General features: G+C 40.9%; 1 protein-coding gene across 2 annotated transcripts in view; it reads right to left on the reverse strand.

The window, feature by feature from the left end:
• POU2AF1 (POU class 2 homeobox associating factor 1) overlaps positions 1 to 21,322 on the reverse strand; it is a 43,245-nt gene that overhangs the window by 15,135 nt on the left and 6,788 nt on the right. The window contains exons 2-5 of one of the 2 annotated variants that reach the window (XM_034754869.1): positions 10,354 to 10,484; positions 9,236 to 9,278; positions 8,867 to 9,138; positions 4,901 to 7,282 (exon numbers count right to left, since the gene is read on the reverse strand). In XM_034754869.1, coding sequence (XP_034610760.1) covers positions 6,971 to 7,282; positions 8,867 to 9,138; positions 9,236 to 9,278; positions 10,354 to 10,484 — 758 coding nt within the window. In that variant the 3' untranslated portion in view covers positions 4,901 to 6,970. Of the gene's footprint in view, positions 1 to 2,168; positions 2,316 to 2,751; positions 2,858 to 4,900; positions 7,283 to 8,866; positions 9,139 to 9,235; positions 9,279 to 10,353; positions 10,485 to 21,322 lie in introns of those variants that run through there. The other variant, XM_034754868.1, reaches the window with a different exon arrangement.

Raw genomic sequence — 21,322 nt, forward strand, 5'->3', positions numbered from 1 at the left:
ACAAGTGCCCCACAAACATTCCCTTCAACGGAATCCTCCCAGTCAGATTCAGCACTTTATGAGGCTGCGTGAAAAGAATGTTGTCTTAAGCACTCTGTAAGTTACATATTAACTTCCTATTTATGAATTAACTTAGGGCTGTGTATAAGGCATGGTTAACCAGTGCTGGAATTCAAACGGCCAGAACTAAGGCGATCTTGCAACATTTTTTCATTTACAATGCAGCGCCATCATTAGAGGAACAGCCCTACCGTAATCCTATCATTGTGGGTGCCAGAACTTTGTCAGGGAAGCTGCCTACAGTGTCTGCTGGTATGAATAGAAAGCGAGGTAAAGGTTTCTTTAAAGTTTATTACCAACCGATGATCTACTAAAGGGCCAGATTCCAATACACTCACCCATGTTGGGTAGTATCTTGCTCTGTGAGAAATCCTGTTCAAGTCAATAGGATTTCTGGCAGAATAAAGCTGGGGTGATCATATTTCCCAAAAGGAAAACGGGACACTCCCAGCCACTCGCCCGACTCCCCTTCCCCCCGTGTGAGGCTATTGTCAGTCGGAACCCTGTTGCCTGCTGGAAAACTGCCCCCTTCCCCCCTGCGTGAGGCTGTTGCCTGCTAGAACACTGCTTCCCCCCTCCTCCCACCCCCTCGTGCAGGGCTGGCATCTCTGCTTGCCTCCCCCCTGCAAATTCTTCCTCAGTGCACCCAACTTTTTTGACAAAAGTGGGCATTTGTCCCTTATGCTCTTGCCAACCGATCGAGTCAGCAAGAGCAAACGGAACAAATGCCCACTTTCGCACACACACACACAAAAAAGTCAGGCCAGCTGGGACAGGGCTTAAAAAAGGGACTGTCCCTGCCAAAATGGAATATATGTTCACCCTAAATAAAGCACTATTCAGTGTGAGAAAGTGTATCAGAATCTGGCCATACAACCAGGCAGGCAGAAACGCACAGGAAATAATGGCTCGGCAGGTGGCCCACCAAGTTTACTGCTATCGTTAACAGAAGAGATATTCAACAGCACAAAGGGCAGTCAGGTGTCATTGACTTTCAGTAAGAATTGGAGCAAGGGAGCTGATCAATCTGATGGCAATGGAGCTATGACAATTTACGTCAGCTGAGGGTCTGCCATGAATGCCTACTTCCTCTTTGTGCCTTTGAAAAGCCACATCAATAACTCTTGTCTCTATTTATCATTTAAAAAATATATCTGATTTTGCAAACTGTGTAGGGAGCTAGTCTACGTATCCAGGGACCAAATTCTGCTCTCATTCACAATGATATAAATCTGGAGTAACTGCTGATTTCAGTGGTGTTACTCCAGATTTACACCTGTGTGCTCCTGATGTGCTCCTATCATTGTTACCTTCTCCCTCCCTGTGACTCCTTCTGTTTGCTACACCCACTTGTTCCATGATGTCTCTTCAGATTGCAAACTCTTCAGGGCAGGAGCTTTCTCTTAGTGTGTTTGTACAGTGCCTAGCACAATAAGGCTCAGGTCTGACTGGAGCCCCGGGCACTACTGCAATGCAAATAACAAACAATAACAACAATAATATGCCTAGATTTCCTCTACCAGGTTTGGAGCTAGCATCCACAACACGAGTAGCAAGATAGTGACATGATACAGCCATCTCCTTTGAAGTGAAGGGCTGACATATTAGGTGCAAGTGGCAAAAAAGACTCCTAATAAAGGACTGGAAAGAATGAAATCAAGCCAAAAGATTTTTACTTAAGGATATATTTACTTCTGAGATGTTCATTTTAGAAACACATCTCTCAATCGATTGTTACATTCACGGCATACAAACAGAGACGTTAGATAAAAACAAAATACTCTTTCTGGAAGGTTGCAGTGTAACACTATTTCTTACAATCCAGAACCTTCACAAGATGAGAACCAAAAACAGAGAGAGACGATGCAGGCTGCTCCGTAAGGCACAGAGACACAACTCACACAGCTTGCTCTAGACTGGCTCTTTGCAGATTGACTGCTGCTAGGCTCAGATTGCATATTTCATTACAGAGCCCCTTAGCCTGCAAGCAGGACCAGGAAACCCCTGAGAACTGAACTTTTAGCATGGTTTTCAATACACTATCCCAATACTGTGATTTCTTTGCACTTCTATATTGCTTGCAATTAAAATAAGGAAGCTGTTCCTACCTGAATGACTTGTGCGTATCCATATGTTGCCGCGAGGTGTAAAGCGGATTGTCCTTTATCGTCCACAGCATTGACATCAGCCCCTGTCAGTATCAAATCATAGACTATGGCTGGTTGTCTGGCAGCTACAGCAACCAACAGGGGAGTCTGAAAATAGCAGCAAAACAAATACAATACAAGACTCCAGCAACAGTGAAACTCATAAAAAAGAAAAGGCTGTGGAGGGGGGAGAAGGACTCCGTGCAGGACCCATGGGATGACTGAGCCCTTACGTTGCCCAAGGATGCTCCTGACAGAGAAGCATGGAGCTCTTGTCTTTGGCAGTGTTCTGAGAAACACAGTGCTCCCTTCTGAGCATAGACAGAGACAGAAACATGCCTGGATAAGGCCCTTTCATGAAACACTGAAATAAATCCTGTACTTGTCCCCAGGATGAAATTCACCCTTGTTCCGAAGGCTTATGACTCATGTATGGGAGATGTGTTTTTCAGTGGGAATGAAGTGATGCTCAGGATGAGTGCTGGCACAGAGGTGAATTAAATGCTGCAATTCTGGTTTGAGCAGGGTACAGTGTCTGCATTACCTTTCCTCTGTGCTCCTTGGCATCTAGTCTTCGCAGCTCTCTCATACGCTCTGCGGCTGCCAGTGTGTATTCCCTCATACCTTTAGCTGCATAAATATGTAGAATTCTAAGACAGTAAATAAAGACACTGATCATTGCCTATCCATGAATCATCCTGAAGATTAATTAACAGTTTTACTGCACAGCACTATCTGGTCTGTGGTTTTATACTGTGAGTGCTGGACTCCAGTAAGGGCATATGGTGTGCACCGAGGGGCCATTTAAAGGTCTGATCTTGAAAACAGACATAGTGCTTGCTACTATGAGTTAAACCTATTGATTTCAATAGCGTGCAGTTTTACTCAATTCTTGCATAGCCTAGTTACAGACTTTCTTTCAGATGAATGCACTCTACCGGGACTGAGGTTCACCCCTGGGCACTGGGCAGTTCTTAAGTCCTTCTTAATAGAACCACAATGTTATACTTGCAAGGGTCCAGTAATATTACAGTATTACATTATCCCATGTATAGGCAGTGGACACATGGGTAATACCTGTGCATCAAAAGTAACAATGATCCTCTTTTAAATGATTTCATCTCTAGGATAAATCCAGAATTTCTTGGCAAGGTGGTTCTACCTGTTTTTCAAAGCTAGTGGCTTGAAGGAAAGAATGTTATGTTGCTTCCACGGGACAATCAAGTTATAAAATAACAGCAGAAATATTCCTTACAGATTAGGGTTCGTTGGAGCTGAGGTCTCTAATGATGGGGGAAATTCTATTCTTAGGTGCACTTACTTCTGCAGTTTGGATGAAATTCCCCTCTGAAGAGGGCTAGCACAAACCTATGCATCACTTAAGTCCCACCCATTTCAACCCTGCTTTGAGGTCTTCAAGTGGGATTTAAGCTGTACATAATTTTGTGCTGGCCCTGTGTGCAGGGGGGAATTTTACCCTGTAAGCATGTTGTGACACTCTGATGTCAGTCAGCTGGGCATCCTTCTCCTTATTGTTCTATATTTTTCATTTAGAATAATATAATGATGAACGAATGCTTGTTTTCTTAGACAACTCTGTTCTGTCCAAAGTAATTGCCACAAATTTATTGCCTCAGGCCACAGTTTGCACTCTAGAAAACACGTACAATGTTAACTGGGCATCTGATTTCCAGCCAGCCTCGGTATTAAGTGCAGCCCCACTCACCCTGGCCTTCTGTCTAGATTATTTCTGCCAAAATAAGGACAAATGTGCATGAAATGAAGCTTTGTGGGATCTGGGCCATGTTAGGCAGTAGATAAGCTAAAGCAGGTGGACCACACACCCGGACATAAAGAGAAAAAGCATAAAAGGTGCTGACACATGAATTAACAATCACAATACCTACATGGGTTAGAGTTCCTGTTAGCTTGGCCACATTAATAAAAAAACATACATCTGCTTTCTGAAATGCTGATGCACAGCTGTGGAAACAATCAAACAAACCAGCATCCAAAGTGCATGCAGATAGGTAGAAGCAAATTCTCTGCTGCTATAAGTGGATACAGCTCCTCTGACTTCTGGCACTTCAGCCATTTATACCAGCAGAGAATTTGGTCCAGAGAGCATGATCATGGATATCTTTACTATCTTTACTGGGAGGTGATGTGATCTACTAGATATGGCACCGGACTGGGAGTCAGGAGATCTCAGTTCTATTCCTGGCTCTGCCACTGACCTGATCTGTGACCTTAGCCAAGTCACTCTGTCTTGTCTACTTAGACTGTAAGCTCTTCAGGGTAGGAATTATCTCCTAGCATGTGTTTGTGCAGTGTCTAGCACAATGTGTCCCCACTCTCAATTGAAGCCTCTCTAGGCCCTACTGTAACACAAATAAATAACAACATGACCACAGTTGCATAAGTAAGGACTACTTGAGTAAGGAAGGTTTTGAGCCCATATTTGGCTCACAAGAGTCTCTTTTAGCATACATTAAATCAACACAAAGCCATGTAATTAATCGCTGGTTATAGTCTCGTAACCGTGCTATCAAACTAATATTATTGCTTTCCAAGCCAGTATGTTTATATTGTGTCAAATGCCATGGGATACTTCTCTGAGTATGAAAAAAACACTCTAGGCATATGAAAGTTACTGTAGATCTTTATTGAACATTGTTTTTTTTTTAATCTAACAGAACAACCCAGAAAGAAATCCATAGACATCACATCATCACTTTATATACAATTGGGAGATTTTACATACAGTGAAATGAAAAAAAAAAGTTTCAAATAAATCTTGGCAAACACGGGCCTGATTCACAACTGCACCACTCCAGTGTTACACTGGTAGAACTATATTACCAGCATAAACCTGGAGTAACACAGTGGTAGATCAAGCCTCATCTAATTAATTTCTTTGCTGGGTTTTTCTGCAAAATTTAAGCCACTAATACCAGTAAGCCTAAGCTACTGCAGTTTTCAAACAATTTTATGATCATTTGCATGATCTGCTGTTTAAACCCTTTAGATTTGTCAATAGTGAAACCTGCTTTGAAAGTCTTAGAGACACTGGACCCGATTTTGCAGTCCTTACTCAGGCAAAAACTGTAAAGTTATTTGGAATATTGCCTGGGTAGAAGGAGGAGGAGAGGGCACCAAGTAGTTAACCAATGCAAGGTAACAACCCTTTGAATAAATTCATTCAAAAAATACTTCTAAATGCTATAGTCATCTAAGGCTCCTGGGCTTTATGAAGCAGAAAAACCCAGAGAAATTGTGTTCATCATCTAGGAGTCCCTGGTGCATTAAGAAAACAGTTAACAAATGTTAAAAATGGATATGTCCTCACACAAATACCTTTGTCTGTGGCATGATGACATGGAACACCAGTAGCGATATTTACAATAGCTTTAGAGGGGGCAGATGCTATTCATTTTCCAGTGAATAAAAACAAAATGCAATAATGATGCTGCATATGCCTGTGACTCTAAAAGACTGGAATACAGAGAAACGTTCAATGTTGATAAGGTATGTTAAAGGTCTCTAATTTGACATGGCCTGTCTCCAATTTTAGGATTGTTTATCATCATTGTAAACTGAACTAAGGCCCAAGAACAAGAGAATGAATGACGGTGCTGTCAGTATTGCCACACACCCATCTGAATTTTGGAAGGCCCAGTCTTCTCAATGATCTCCTGACATAGGGCCATATCTTGCAATCCCACTGGGACCAGGTTCTGTCTCAGTGCAATACACAACATCATGCGGCAGCCATAAAATATGACTCTACCAGTTTTAAAGGGGAACATTTCACATACTGAATGCTGAAAATGCATCAATCCAATTGCCCCACTCACTGAGCTAGAGTTCTGCATGAAGACAAATCTGTACATTTTGCAAGAATGATCAGTAAAATGAAATTAAGAAGCAACTGTACAATTCTTTGCCTAAGTAATTTTGTGTTCCTCTGTAGCTGGTGACCTCTTTTCACACTAGCACATATCTCACCAGTTCTGTTTATATTACTGGTCTTCAGACTGGCTAACAATTGGTGCTACCACAGGAATAAAAATATTCATAATCATACAATGAAATTTTTCAACAGTGTTATCAATTAAAGGACCATCTCATTTCAGGCCCCACACTTAAGCTGGGCCTTTTTCAAAAAGATTTATTAAGCACAGGTATTGGGGTAGTTTCCTCCACCTGAACAAAGCAAAGATATCGATGTGTGTCCGTTACACATAGCTCAAGAAAATATGGCTTGTAAAGTAAACCCTCTAAGACGCCCTTAAGATACGTGTATCCAAATGCTACAGTCAGACACTACAGGGTTAGCAAATATGTTACTAAAAACCATGTCAGTTTGAGCCCATGTTCCACACATGAGGGTGAAATTTACTCCTTGCAGAGGTCCAGCACAAGAACCATGCACTTCAATATTTCCACTAGGAAGGACTAAAAGTGACGTTAGCAGTACATGAGTCTCATGCTAGTCCTGTGTGCACAGGTAAATTTCACCCTGAGTGCTGTGGAAGCAGAGAAAGAACTGACAGGAAGGGGATGCAATGCACGACCGTTCTTTCTCTATTTCCACAGTGCAAATCTCATATTCAGGGAACATTAGTGGTGGTTGACAACAAAACATCTTAAGAAAATAAATAGCCCAAACCTGTTTTTCTTGTACACTCAAAACTCTTGTTGATTTCACTTGGAGTTTTGGGTGAACAAGAAATATAGGATCAGGCCCCATATACATTACTTTAAAGCCCTTCAACAGAGAGAGTGTGATTTAAAACATACGTATCATTGTCTTCATCTTCTAGAAGTAGCTTTTCAATGGGCAGAGTGCTGATCACTCTTCTTGCATCCTCGAGTTCCTGTGGGGCTGGCTCTGGAATTGAAATGGGAAGTGGAACGAACTGTGGCCCAGGAAGTGAGGATGAAGCCGGCTGATACTGCAGGGTAGATGCTGGTAATGCAGAAATGGGCTGAGCCCATGGGAAATAGGTAAGAGGGGATTGCTGGTCTGTCACCTCCAGCTGCGGCACAACAGCTGGAGTGGTGCTTCTTGGCTGTTAAGTACAAAGATATCAGAATAAGGATACTCACTATCACAGTTAAAACATCTTTTCCTGGCTTCATAAAGTTTCATGTTCAATAAGAAAATTTTCACAAGCTCACCAGAAAGAAGGATGCAACTTAGTTAAAACCCCAGCTGTCAGCAAGCCAGCAAATGCAATCTCAAAGTTTTTGCAGTGGTAAATATACTCGTACATATCACATTCCTGTCACCTTTCCGGTCTCCCTCCTGCCTCCACTTTTGTAAGCATGCAAGGCATCCTTTCAAGATTATTATAAATTGTATTTGGACCTGCTATCATAGAATCATAGAATATCAGGGTTGGAAGGGACCTCAGGAGGTCATCTAGTCCAACCCCCTGCTCAAAGCAGGACCAATCCCCAACTAAATCATTCCAGCCAGGGCTTTGTCAAGCCTCATCTGTGGCTCTCTGATAATGTTTCAACACAGATGGAATGTGTCAGGGTAAGCTGACATGATGCTGAACATGTCCTTGTCTACATTGACCACCAATCACTCATGGTCAGCATCATGTCAGCTAAGTCAAGGTCATGTTTAAACATCATAAGATTTCCCAGTGAAAACAAGTTCCCTGGAAGCCTTATTTAAAAAAACCCAAACCACACCCTTATTGAAAAAACTGTATTGAAATAAACTCAGAAACAGCATCTGAAACACTCAGCTTCTCAAGTACAGTTTTGTCCTGTTTGTCCAAACAACAGAGCCTATTGTTTATTTGATATCTGATATTCTGTGCATCTAAACAGAAGATTATAATTTATGATCCACTCTAATTGAAACTTCATGAGCACCATGAATCAAAGCTGCAGGATTCCTTGTTACGTTGGAGCTGATGGCGACATGACTTTATTGCTCTGCATTATTTTTCCTTAGCTGCAGACAATACTCTCCTGAGATAAAATCTGCCCATTGGCCTGATCCAGCTCTCACTGAAGTCTATGGCAGTCTTACCAATGACTTCAATGGGAGCTGGAGAAGGTCTCCTGAGAACAATGCAGAATGGTTCATGAGTTAATTAGGTGGTGAGTGCTGGTGGGTGTGAGAGAGCATGGAACAGGCAAGCTTTGTTAAAAAGATTGGATTCACTCCGACTTCAATATAGTCAAATCTTTTAATCCCTCTCAAACTACAATAATTCTCAGAACAATCCCCCTAACTTCCAGGCCCAGGCAGAGAATAAATCAGGCCATCACATTAGACAGTTAGGTTACTAACAGGAATCTGTAGCTCACGTAGAAAACCATACGAGAGACTCACACCAAGAAGAGACAGTTGCATGACCATTATAGAGAGGGTCACTAAGGCATGTTTCTCTCCTCAGTCTCACTTCTCAGGACTGTTCTCCTTGCATAGGCAATTGTGGCAGAGGAAACTACTTCTGATTTTTCAGCATCACTTGTATAACTTTTTACTGCGGACATCATCCTTGACGATATAATGTGAGTCAGGGATGTCAAGCAAACCATAGTATAAAGATAAATTTAGAGAAATGTGGCTTCTCATAGCGCCTACTGGAAAGCAGATTTGCCTTCATTTCTAGGTATCTTTAGCTTACCGCAAAATTGGTGATCAGCGGCTGGGATGCGTAAGTCAGAACTGAAGAGGGTCCAACAAGTGTATAACTGGGACACATAGGCTGAACATACATGTCTGCTGTGTATGGACAGCTGACTGCTTCATGTGACATATAATCTGGGTAAGTTGTCCACTGGGTTAAGGGCTGTAGGGTCGCAGGAGAAGGCTGAGAGAGCCAACCAGAACATAATGCCCCTTCGTCGGTAACTGGCAAGGAAGAGGCAGTAACATCCATATCAATGCAAGGCTGGCCTGCAAAACAAGAAAAGAATTGTATCAAATGTCAGCCAAAGCATGTGGCTGAAACCAAACTGACGAACAAATGAAAATAAATGTTTGGAAGCATTACCAATTGGTGAATAGGACGGAAGTGGCTGATGGGGCAAAACAACCTAGAGAACAAAGAAGAATATTCAGATATCAGTTATTCCTGAAAGATTTAAACTCAGCATATCTTGAGAAACTCTTGCTCAGAGCAGAAGTAGCAATAAATATATTATCATCCATTGCCTCTTAGATGAAGGTATCATGTGCCTGTGTTATACCGGTATGAGAGCAGTTATTGAAAACGATTTCAGGGTGAAATTCACCCCTCTGCAGTGGGTCAGCACAAGATCCACGCTCCATTGAAGCTTAAGTGGGATTTAAATGATACATGATACCTTGTGTGGCTCCACTGCTCAGAGTGAATTTCATTGTTAGTGAAGATACAGTCAAACTGCTTCCCTCCAGGAGTTTAAACACCAGAATAAATGGATCTAGCCTAAGTATAGGAAATGAGGGGCCAGAGAGCTTTTTTGGACAGCTTCGGTAGCTTTTAAGGTTGCTTTGTGTGTTTTGTCTGGAACAGTATATACACAACAGGTCACCTGTATAACCGAGTGTTTTCAGCACACTACAAAATAGGAAATTAGACTCCATGGGGAAATAGCTCCGCAAAGTTTTAGTGGATTTTTAAGAATTAGACATTTCTGTAACCCCGATGATACAAAGTACATCTGCATAAGGCAACTATCCTGAATCCTGTGACTTATTTTGCTGATTTTGGTATTTTAAGCTGGGATTTTCAAAGAATCCTAAAGGAGATAGGTGCTCAAATCCCACTGAAAGCCAATGGGAGTTGGACACCTAACTCTCTCCTTTGATAACTTCAGCATTGCTGAGTTTCATGGTCTTGAATGAGCCGATGACGCTAGTGTAACCTGCTGTCTTGATAAATGAGCACTGGACCGGGCACCACTCGACTAAGTTTTAGTCCTGGTTCTGAGACTGAACTCATTTGTGGCCTGGAGCAAGTCACTTAACTTCTCTGCCTCCTTTTGTTCCTGTCTAAGGGCTTGATTCTGCAAGGTATTGAGTTCTTTCAACTTCCATTAAAATCGATGGGAGCACATGATGGAGACGGGCTGGGTGCCTATTCAGTCAGAAAGGAAGAGCTTTCCTCAGGCATTCTGTGTTTTTTCTTACCGTTGTCGCTGCAGCTGCATTAACACTATGAATGATGTTCCCACGTTTCCTCTTCAGTAGCTCCTTCACTGGTTCTTTGACACGGACACCTTGATAGGGTCGTGGCTGCTGATGATGTTCTGAAGCAGAAGCTGAGAAATATATTTTGGTGACATTTATTTTCCTTCACCCCTATACCAGTGCAAGGCCATAATCGCCATTTAGGAAAATCCTTTCTTTGCAGATTGCCCTGTCAATATGACTCTCTTTGCCTCCTAGAACAGGTTCTCCTACGCTCAGAGTTAATGCTGCTCCTTGATACTAGAAAGGTGCAGTCTGCCTCCAGACTTGTGTTCCTTATGTATCATACATGTCACGCGGGCAATACACTCATTCTCCAGCAACATGCAGAACTCCCATTTGGCTACAATCACCTGCAGAGATGCCACAGGATTGGGCCCAATATTTGTACATTTTAAAGAAAATTCTTTTAAAAATATATGTATGAAAAACATGGGCAGAATACTGCAGACTTGGCAGTAAAGCCAGACCCAGATATTACCCCCTCACCCTCCAAAACAAAACCTCCATCCCCTTGCCCCAAGACTAGGATTGTTAGTAATCTGAGCCGTCTGGTGTGTTACATCAGATTCAGCGTATAGTGAATGGATTCTATTAAATAAATAAACTGTGGTATCAGTGCACTCATATTTAAAGGCTGTGAGGACATGGTTACTCATGAAAAATGACCACCATTATATAGTACAATATGCCCTGCCTTAAATATCAACAATTGTTGCAGAATTATGCTGTGTTCATTAAGGGCCTGGCTATTAGCAGAACTCTGGCACTGTTTCTTTTTCATATATATAGGCACACACATATAAACAAACCATGAGAAAGTACCAACAGAGTTCTAGGCATTTTACAGACAGGTCTGAAGACAAGGCCCCTGCCCTGAAGCGTTTACAGTCTAATTAGATAAAAGACAAACACAGGAATGGAATGGAAGTAACAAAAAGCTGTGATTCATAAAATAATCTCTAAATCTCATGTAATTCATTTCACCGACTTCAATGAGCTTTGGACTGGGCCCTTAACTATGATCTACTTTTCTCATAATCTGAAATATTGGTTTCTTCAGGTACCTAGTGGGTATAGCATGCAAAAGATTATTTATTTTACTGGGTCTGCTGCTCCTCTCACTTGCATTATTCTTACACAGGTTTAATCCCATTGACTGAAAGTGAAAGTGCGCGAGAGGAATCAGGCCCACTTTGTTCAACTCTGAAAAAGATTTGGGTATCATGGTGGATAACCACTGAACAGGATCTCCCACTGTAAGACTGTGGCCAAAAGGGCTAATGTGATCCTGGGATGCATAAACAGGGGAATCTCAAACAAGAGTAAAAAGGTTATTTTATCTCTGTATTTGGCACTGGTGCAACTGCCGCTGGAATGCTATGTCCTGTTCTGGTGCCCAACATTGAAGAAGCATGGAGAAATTTCAGAGAAGAGCCACAGGAATGATTAAAAGATTAGAAAACCTGCCTTATAGTAATAGACTCAAGGAGATCTGTCTATTTAGTTTAACAAAGAGAAGGTTAAGGGTGACTTGATTACAAAGTACCCACACAGGGAACAAGTCTTTAATAATGGGCTCTTCAATGTACCAGAGAAAGGTATAACATGATCCAATGGCTGGAAACTCAAGCTAGACAAATTTAGATTGGAAATAAAAGATGTACATTTTTAATGGTGAGAATAATTAACCATTGGAACAATTTGCCTAGGGTTGTGGTATATTCTCCATGACTGACCATTTTTAAATCAAGATTGGATGTTTTTCTGAAAGATATGGAATTATGCTGGGGAAGTTCTATGGCCTATGTTATACAGGAGATCAGATGATCATAATGGTCCTTTCTGGCCTTAGAATCTATGAATCTATGAAAATATATAATAGGCATAATCTGTATGATTCCAGGAATGTCACTCTGTGTCACTCTGAAGTCTAGAACAGGGGTTCTCAAACTGTGAGTCAGGACCCCAAAGTGGGTTGTGACCCCATTTTAATGGGGTCGCCACGGCTGGTGTTAGACTTGCTGGGTGCTAGGGCCGAAGCCCGAGCTCCACCACGCAGGGCCAAAGCTTCAGCGCTGGGCAGGTGGGCTAAGGTTACATGCGCCCTGCCCAGGGCAGAAGCCCTCAGGCAGCTTTGCCTCCCCCCCAACCCGAGGCGGTGGGGTTTGGGTGGGCTCAGGCTTCAGTCCCCCCTCCTGGGGTCGTGTAGTAATTTTTGTTGTCAGAAGAGGGTCACGGTGCCATGAAGTTGAGAATCCCTGGCCTGGAACATCTGTTGAGTCACTGTGAAGCAACAGAAAGAGCTACAAGCATGATAAAGAATTCTTTTTGTTCAGAATATCACCATGTTGGATCATCCCTGGGTTTCACAGTCTGTTTCTTTCCACTTTTGTAAGTTCTCAGCCATTGTGACTTTATGAATTACACCCATGCAGTGAGCAGCTATAAGAAGGCACGTAGCTATGCCATACCAAGAGCCACAAGTCACTGTAATAACAGAATGAACACAAGCAATCACCACCCTCCCTCTGCAGCTAATTTACATGCACAATTTCATTGACTGTATGAAGGAGACTGCACAGAGGGTGGATTATTTGCCCCAACTGTTTTACCTGTGCGCTCAGCTGTTGTTCACACAAATCTTTCAGCACACACCCCCCAGACACAAATCAACACAACCAACACACACAATATCCCCAAACCCACATAGCCCCTCCCAGCAGCACACACCCCTCATTCACCACCCGCACAAATCCACACAACTCTCCCAGCACAACACAACCATCTGCACCCTATCCCCCCAAATCACTCTGAACCTAGAACATCTGTTGAGACAGTGTGAAGTGATGGAAATAACTACAAGTATGGTTGAGATCTCTTTTGATTTAGAATATCACCAGGTTCAGTCATCACTGGGATTTTGCAAATTTTTAAGTTTGCAGCCGTTTTCAGCTTTTTTACATCCATGACTTTACAAATTAGATGGCTTTCAGCTACTAGTATCCTATTATATATCTAATTTATAGCTATATAATCTATATCTATCTATTAGATATACAATAAAATTCCTATTATATATATATAATATACACATATAGCCTATATAGTTCTATATATAGATATAGCCAAAATATAGAATAGGAATATGTTATATCTATTGTTGCATATACACTGCAAACATAGGCCCCAATTCCGGAAAGCATCCCAGTTCAGAAACACATTTAAACAAATTCTTCAGTTGAAGCATATGCTTAAGTGCTATCCTGCATCGGGGCCACATGCAGTTCTAAATCACGTTTTGTGTATTGCCTTCCAAGGAGGTTTAAAAATTGGTTAGCAGGAGTGTGAGATATGGCAGCTAACTGGTTCCACAATTCATTGACTTTAACAGTGTTTTTCTTTTGACCATTCCCGCTTCTCAATACACGCCTTCGCTTTTTCTTGCTTTGCGGCCAATTATCATAGTGACAGATCCCAGGGCTTAAGCCAATACATGGCTAAGATCCGCTTTGAAAAGCAAAGCTAGCAGCCAGCTAAAATGCCTATCATAAAAGTCTTGTGACATTTTGAGTCAGAGGGAAGTATAATACTTCAGTAGCTGATATTATTGAGTCTTATCTTACATGAAGTATCCGGGGCAATTAGTGGCAGAAGGAGACTGTGGTGTATCATAGCTCAGAAAGCTCTGATCTTTATAAAACCATTGATATCAACACTTTAGCTGCCCGACTTTCACTGAACTTTGATTTGTAAATATGCCAGCTGATAAATTCCCATTACTAAAGAATCTGGCTGGCCCTTCTATTTATTAAGTATAACTAAATATTTCTTGAAACCATATCAAATATTGAATTTAAAATATAATTAAACTTATTTAGAGATACAACAAATTCTTCATATGACAAAACAAAACATTCATTATACTTCTGTTCATCTCTTCTATATACAAATGGATATAATATTTGGACATTTTAATTCATTTGTGTGTGTTAGAGAATTTTAAAATATAGATCTACTCTAGACCAGCAGAGTCAATGTCTACATAGGCTATTCATCATTCTTACGTTTTTAAGACATTAAAATGGTTCAACAGTTACAGACGTTTGAAATGTTTTTAATACGTTTCCTCCCCTCGCCACACACACACACTGAGATCATCAAGGTGATGCTGAGATATTCATTGTAAATGAAGTTCTCCCCATCTAGAGGGCCAGCAAGAGATCTCTGTACTACTTAACCCCTGAAAATAAGGCTTAAATGGGGACTTAAATAATGTATAAGCCTTGTGTAGGTCCTCATCCAGAAAACTACATTAGTGGATCCCATCCTCAGGTGTCCTAGTGAATCTATGCACGATTTACTTTCTTGAAAATTGCTGTAATTGGATAGTTGTATCAAGAGTGTCTAGCTATTAGTTGCTTGCAAGTAAAAAAAAACAATAGATGCGGAAAACCTGATTTGCTCTAAGGTCTGACATCCCTTAAAAGATAATATCACATCATAAACCCTGTTAAAATACAGTTATATTTTTGCTTATCCAAAATAAATAACATATTTTAATTTATATTTCTCTTAACCCTTTGCTTCCTTTGGAGACCATGTTGTGAATAAGTATGTGTTCCACTATATGGGTATGGGTATGGGTCCAGGGTCAGATTCTCAGCTCAAGTTCTGAAGCTCCATTGAATTCAAAGGAATTATACCAATTTACAGCTGCTAAGAATCTGGTGCCTCTAATAAATTTAACTGTATTTCCCCGATTAGTCCTAAGGAGAATCAGAAAAGCCCAGATTCTAGCTGGTCAAATTGCTGTAGCTGCACTGACTTGAATGGATCCGCTGTATTGTAACAAATCTTGCAAAGCTTGACAACAAGGTAATGCATATTATGGATCCATGGCAGGTGCTTTTAAATTTCAAAATGTAGCAACTTTTCCAATTATTGAGCTTTTGTAAAGCTACCTAAATAAAGCCATTGCAAGTTAATGCCAAGCAATATTTTTTGAAACATCTAAGCTTGTTATAGAAACATATTTAAGCCTTCCTCATGTCTCTTCTTTTACCCTCCTGTAAGTTATTCATGTCTATCCTTTTTTTAAAAGGAAATCTAATCCAACGGTTGCATTTCAGTGTGAATCTTAATTGCCTAGTTATAAACCACTTAATCATGGAATGCTGAAAGGCCCTTACAAATAGTGGTGGTACCAGACACGACTATAAACATGTGTTTAAAATGTTCTCGTCATTCTTAGCTGGTGACTAATTCTGATCTCATTTATATCAGTTTACTACCAGTGTAAATGCAACCACGCTCTGATTTCGACTGGCATAATTGAGGAGAGACTCAGACTGTAATTTTCTGTTAATACGGCTTTATTATTCTTAGTACTAATGAAATGGCCTAGGATTCCCACTTAGGGATCAGAACCTGACTCTAACAAAGAAGAGAGTCCTGGCCCCTGACAACTGAGGGATCAGCAGCAATAACCTGAAGAACTATCTGACTATTAAACAATATATTTGAAATTAAGAACATTAAAATAGCACTTTCTGTTTTCTATAGTTCATTTACATACAAAATGATATTATTTTGTACTTTAATGAATTTTAATTGCAGGCCAGACTCTGCTACCACTATTCATGCTGGGTGAAATCCTGGCTCCATTGAAGTCAGTGGGAGTGTCATGGATTTCAGTTGAGCCAGTATTTCACTCCTTGAGTAGACGAGTACCTTATTCCTTGAGTAAGTGCATTGATTTCAGTGGGCCTACTTGCAAAGTAGGTTAATACTCAGCTTGAGTAAGAGTGGCACTATCTGACCCCAATCTTTTTGGGGTTTTTTGGGGGTGGGTGAGGTGGAAGGGGGAAAACGACGTTTACAGTAAAAGCTGATAAATATACCTATTCACAGTTTCCTGTGTCAGCAACCAAAAACCTGACAAAATATAACAAAGTCTGCAGAACATATTTCAGTTCCCCCAGAGCTGAAACAAAAATAATGTTAGTGCAGCTGCTCTTCCACTAGTCAAGTGTATCCCATGTCTGAGCTTTATAGACGTACCCACAGAAAAATGACTTTCTGCTTTGGTGCACGGTTCATTGTAGAGCAAAAGAATCTGATCTTCACAAATTAAAAGTGACATGAGGACTAATGACATTCCCCAAATTCAGGTAAGTTCCTGATTCAAACAAACCTAGGCACTTCATTCTTCACCTTTTGGTGCAAGGTTTATCTTAAAACAAATGGTCCCCATTGTACAGTGTTCAGACAAAGCAGCATTTTAGTTGGTTGCTCATGACATGTGCTGTAAATGAACAAAGACACACATGAACAAATTCTTTTAAAACAAATAAAAATACTTCACTAAAGTGGCAACAAGATGAGTGCAAACAATGAGCCAGATTCACTCTGTGTTCCAGAGTGCTTTGCACGACTCCTGTAATGAAAACAGCCATAAATCCGGCTTATACAGGCACTGAAGCCAGGTTTGCAGCTGCTTTGTGTAGTCAGAGCAGTGCAAACCAGCTAGGGGCAATCCAGAGCCAAGCAAAATCAATGGGAACTTTTCCATGACTGAACAGCTTTGCAAGATTTCTGAATGTTAAATATATTTCAGTTCGTAGCCTATTCTTGCACCAGCTATGATGAAGCTACTATGTGTTGTATATCAGGGCTCCTTTCATCAAAGTTATTACTCACAATTTTGTTGAACATTTTAATGCTGACAAACACCCAACACACACACACACAGGCACACACACACACACACACACAAATAAATCCCAGGGTTCTGGGCTGTCACTCCAAATGATTGACTGTTACTTCAGGCTCAGCTTAGGAGAACATTTACCAAACCCACTAACCCTGCTGGATCTTTGCACAGACTGACAATAGAAAACAATGACAATACTGTTTTACTACAGATTGCTGAAGAATCTTCCCAGACTGGTTTCCAAAAGAATAACCATTGAGCACCTTGAAGTCAGTGCAAAGATTCACATTGACTTCAATGGACTTTAGATCAGGTTCTTATTGCAGACTAATATGAGCTCATAGTTACAGGTAACGTTTATCTCTTCTCTACCTATTCCTCTCCTTTTTTTGGATTTATGTTTGGGGGGGGAATCAGATCTGCCTTCTAAGTAGAGCCCAATCTGGCTCTAGTGTGAGTCTTGGCACTGAAGTCAGTAGGACTCTTGCCAATGAGTTCATTCGGATCAGGATCAGGCCTTAGATCATGGGGTTACAGGAGCTCAGAGAACATACTGTGCAAGACAGCTTGGCAAAGAAGGGAGAAATGCTGAGCAGATTAATAGCTCAAGGGGTGATATTGTAAAATTCTGGGCTTCAGTTCCTTTGGCTCCCTGTGCTTTGGAATATTTATCTCAGGTATGTCCATAGCTCCTAGCACCACATTATCGAAGTGCTGAATAAGAGGTCATAAAACTTGCCTTTGAATAAGAGCCAAGTTAACTCTGCAGTGAAGACATATCCTACGATTTGTCTATGCCATAGTACCAGCAAGAGTTTTTCTGTGCAGTCAGTTCTGCTTCTTAACAATCTACATATGCTAAATGCTAACATGCATATTGGTGCTTTGAAACCAGCACTGAGAACTTGATTTTTTAAATTATTTTTTCTTAAGAATTAAAACAAAACTCATTTCCCAGCATCCTGTCTCTAATCAGTCCCGAGCGGTGGAGGCAATTAATGACAAACAGCTGCATAAAAATCGCAAAGGTCAAAAAGCATGAAAAGTTTTAGCTCTCTGAATTTCAGACTAATATTACTGCCCTGCACACACACTACTCAGTACAATTTCCCATCAAGCCAATTTCCACTTTGAAATATACTGCATGCCTGACTGACTGCAACAGCAAATGACACACTTCTCACAGTTTCAGAAGATTTAGTGTTTCTTTACTCACACTCTGGCATATGACAAGCTTATCAAAGCAACCGGTGTAAATATTTTTCTTCTTTCCTGTTGCCTCTCCAATATAATCAAAAAACTACAGAGAAATACAATGGCAATCTTTTCTTATTTGCAGTAATACAGAAGAGCAAACAATAACTGAATAACCAAAAATTCCAGGCTTTCAAGTAACAGGCTAGTCTGAGTTTTTGGCTTGAATCTTGAAAACTGCATTGCACAAGGCAGGCTGCTGACACCTATATTCTACACTGTGAACTTTAAATTTTTAAAAGAAATCACGCTTAGCCTTGGATACACAACTTTTATGCTCTGTCTGCAACCACAATCTGCTTACACTAATATAACGATGCCTCTTTAGCAGTATTTAAGTAATGGGGTAAATACTGTATATTGTATATGATGGGGTAAACAAGTATCACACTTGTTCATGTCCACACTTTATGTTGGTTTTGGATATTGAATCCTTTAACATATTTTTAAAAATACTATTAATTATTCAAACTAGTAATACTGTTTTTGTATATGTTGCTGCTTTGGGTTTAGTATATTTTTAACTATCGCGCAGTATTTCTCTCAGAGTTGAAATTCCCCCCCGCTGAGTTATCGATATTTTGTTTTACAATGTATCTACTTTAACAAAAGGCCATACTGTTCCAGTGGAACTCAGGGAAAAGACTTTTACACTGATAAAAATATCTCTCCAAAAAGTTAAACAGCTAGGCAGGTGACCCTTTTTACAGGGCTTTATTTAATCAACTCCTCTTGTATTTAAATAAAGTCTTCCTAACCTTCCACAATTACTGACCAATAAGGAGTTGGTGTTTAAGGCACTGGACTTGGATTCTTGAGAGCCAGCTTCAAATCCCAGCTGTGCTACAAACGGCTTGTGTGATGCTGAGCAAGTCAACAAAGGCCAGATTTTCAAAAGATATTTACATGACTAAAGATGCAGATAGGTGGTTAGTGAGATTTTCAAAGGTATCAAAGCAGGTTAGGCACCTAACACCCATTGGTTTCACTGGGTGCCTACCTGCATCTTTAGACCCATTTGAATGCACATAAAATAATAATAATAAATGGAACATCAGCTAAAGAGATGTTAAATTCCATCAGGTCCTCTCCACAATGTAGCTGTCAGCCTGGGTGTGTGATGGTCTGCATCAGGACGAGGATTCTCTTGTGGTGACAGGGAAATATCACCCCTCTGGTGAACCCCTAGCCAATTAGCCCAGTTTCTACCAAGATGCACTTTTGGGGGCAAAAATTCTATGGCCCGTCCTCATTCTCCTGTCTTCTTGGTCAGCGGGTCTGTGGTGTTACTGGAACCCCAGAAATGCAGTAATCTTTACAAGCTGCAAGAGGCAATAGGGAGAACAGGCATCCTCGCAGGGCCACTCAGGAAGGCGTTTAGTGAGTTAAACTCCCCTCCCTTCTCCTCTCAGGGATTTCATGGGTGTCCTCTTCTGCCTCACGATCTGCCAGGAATATTCAGGAGTTGGGAACTAATAAGCACCCTGCACTCTTTGCTCCCAGAATCAGAGCGGATCAGGGTTTACTCCTTTGAGACTGCTATAGTAGGACTATGCAGGGTATCTAGCCAGTGTCAAGTTCTTTACACAGCTCCAAGCCAGATTCTTCAAAGGAAGGTGTAAACCCTCATGCTGTGCTGAGCTGATGGGAGATTTTCTGACTGCCCTCAGCAAACAACATCCGGCTCCTTCGTTGATGCGCTACTAGATAACAGATAACAGGCAGGAATATCCCCGCTGCATTGTACTGACCGACAGAACTGTGTGATGTCATCTGATAAATCATGAAATCACTCAGAAGATAATCAAATGTAGCACAGATGAGTTATCAATTGATTTATGGTCCCGTCAATGGGTTTTCTGTCCGAATTGGACATTTCTGCTTCTCATGGAATGCTGTGATAATGTGACTATCACAGCTGCAGTTCTACATGTTGCAGCCTGTCTGCAGGAGTCAACAAGCAGCACTTTCTGTGCATCTGACACATTCTAGCTTTCCCATGAAGCATTACCATTATTTTTGTAAGTAATGCTGACAATGAGAGCTGGATAGGAGTGGATTATACCATGGACTGTTTGCCACATTATGGGCGGATACTTCAATAAAAATGTACTTAAATGCAAAGTGCTAAGCAAACATCTGGGCAGAGTGTTTGCTCTACAATCAAAAAATCTTGAGCGAGAGCGAAGGAACCAGAGTGCTGGTTCATTGCACAGTATAAGGAAACAAACTTTGGAGACTTCTGAGCATAATTAGCACTCTGAATCAACAGACCAAACATCTGACCTACCTTAAAAGCAACAGTGTACTTATGGACAGTTTTTGGTTGGATCTCATTCTGATCTCTTTGGTGTAAATCAGGAGTAACTAGTGAAGTTGATGGAGTTATATTAGTGTAAATCCAGTTTAAGTGATACCAGAATCATGGCCAATCATAGAATCATAGAAATCTTGGGCTGGAAGGGACCTCAAGAAGTCATCAAACCCAGACCCCTGTTCTGTGGCAGGACCAAGTAAACCTAGACCATCCCTGACAGGTGTTTGTCCAACTTGTTTTTAAAAGCTTCTGATGATGGGGATTCCATGACCTCCCCTGGAAGCCTGTTCCAGAACTTAGCTACCCTTAGAGTTAGAAAGTTTTTCCTAATATCTAACCTAAATCTCCCTTGCTGCAGATTTAGCCCATTACGTCTTGTCTTACCTTCAGTGGACATGGAGAAACAAAGGATCACCATAGTCTTAATAACAGCCTTTAACATATTTGAAAACTGTTATCAGGTCCCCCCTCAGTCTTCTTTTTTTTTCAACACTCAACATGCCCAATTTTTTTAATCTTTTCTCATAGATCAGGTTTTCTGAACCTTTTATCATTTTTGTTGCTCTCCTTTGGACTCTCTCCAATTTGTCCACATCTTTCCTCAAGTCTGGTGCCCAGAATTG

The sequence above is a fragment of the Trachemys scripta genome, chromosome 21 (genome assembly GCF_013100865.1).
Source record: "Trachemys scripta elegans isolate TJP31775 chromosome 21, CAS_Tse_1.0, whole genome shotgun sequence".
Classification (NCBI taxonomy): Eukaryota; Metazoa; Chordata; order Testudines; family Emydidae; genus Trachemys; species Trachemys scripta.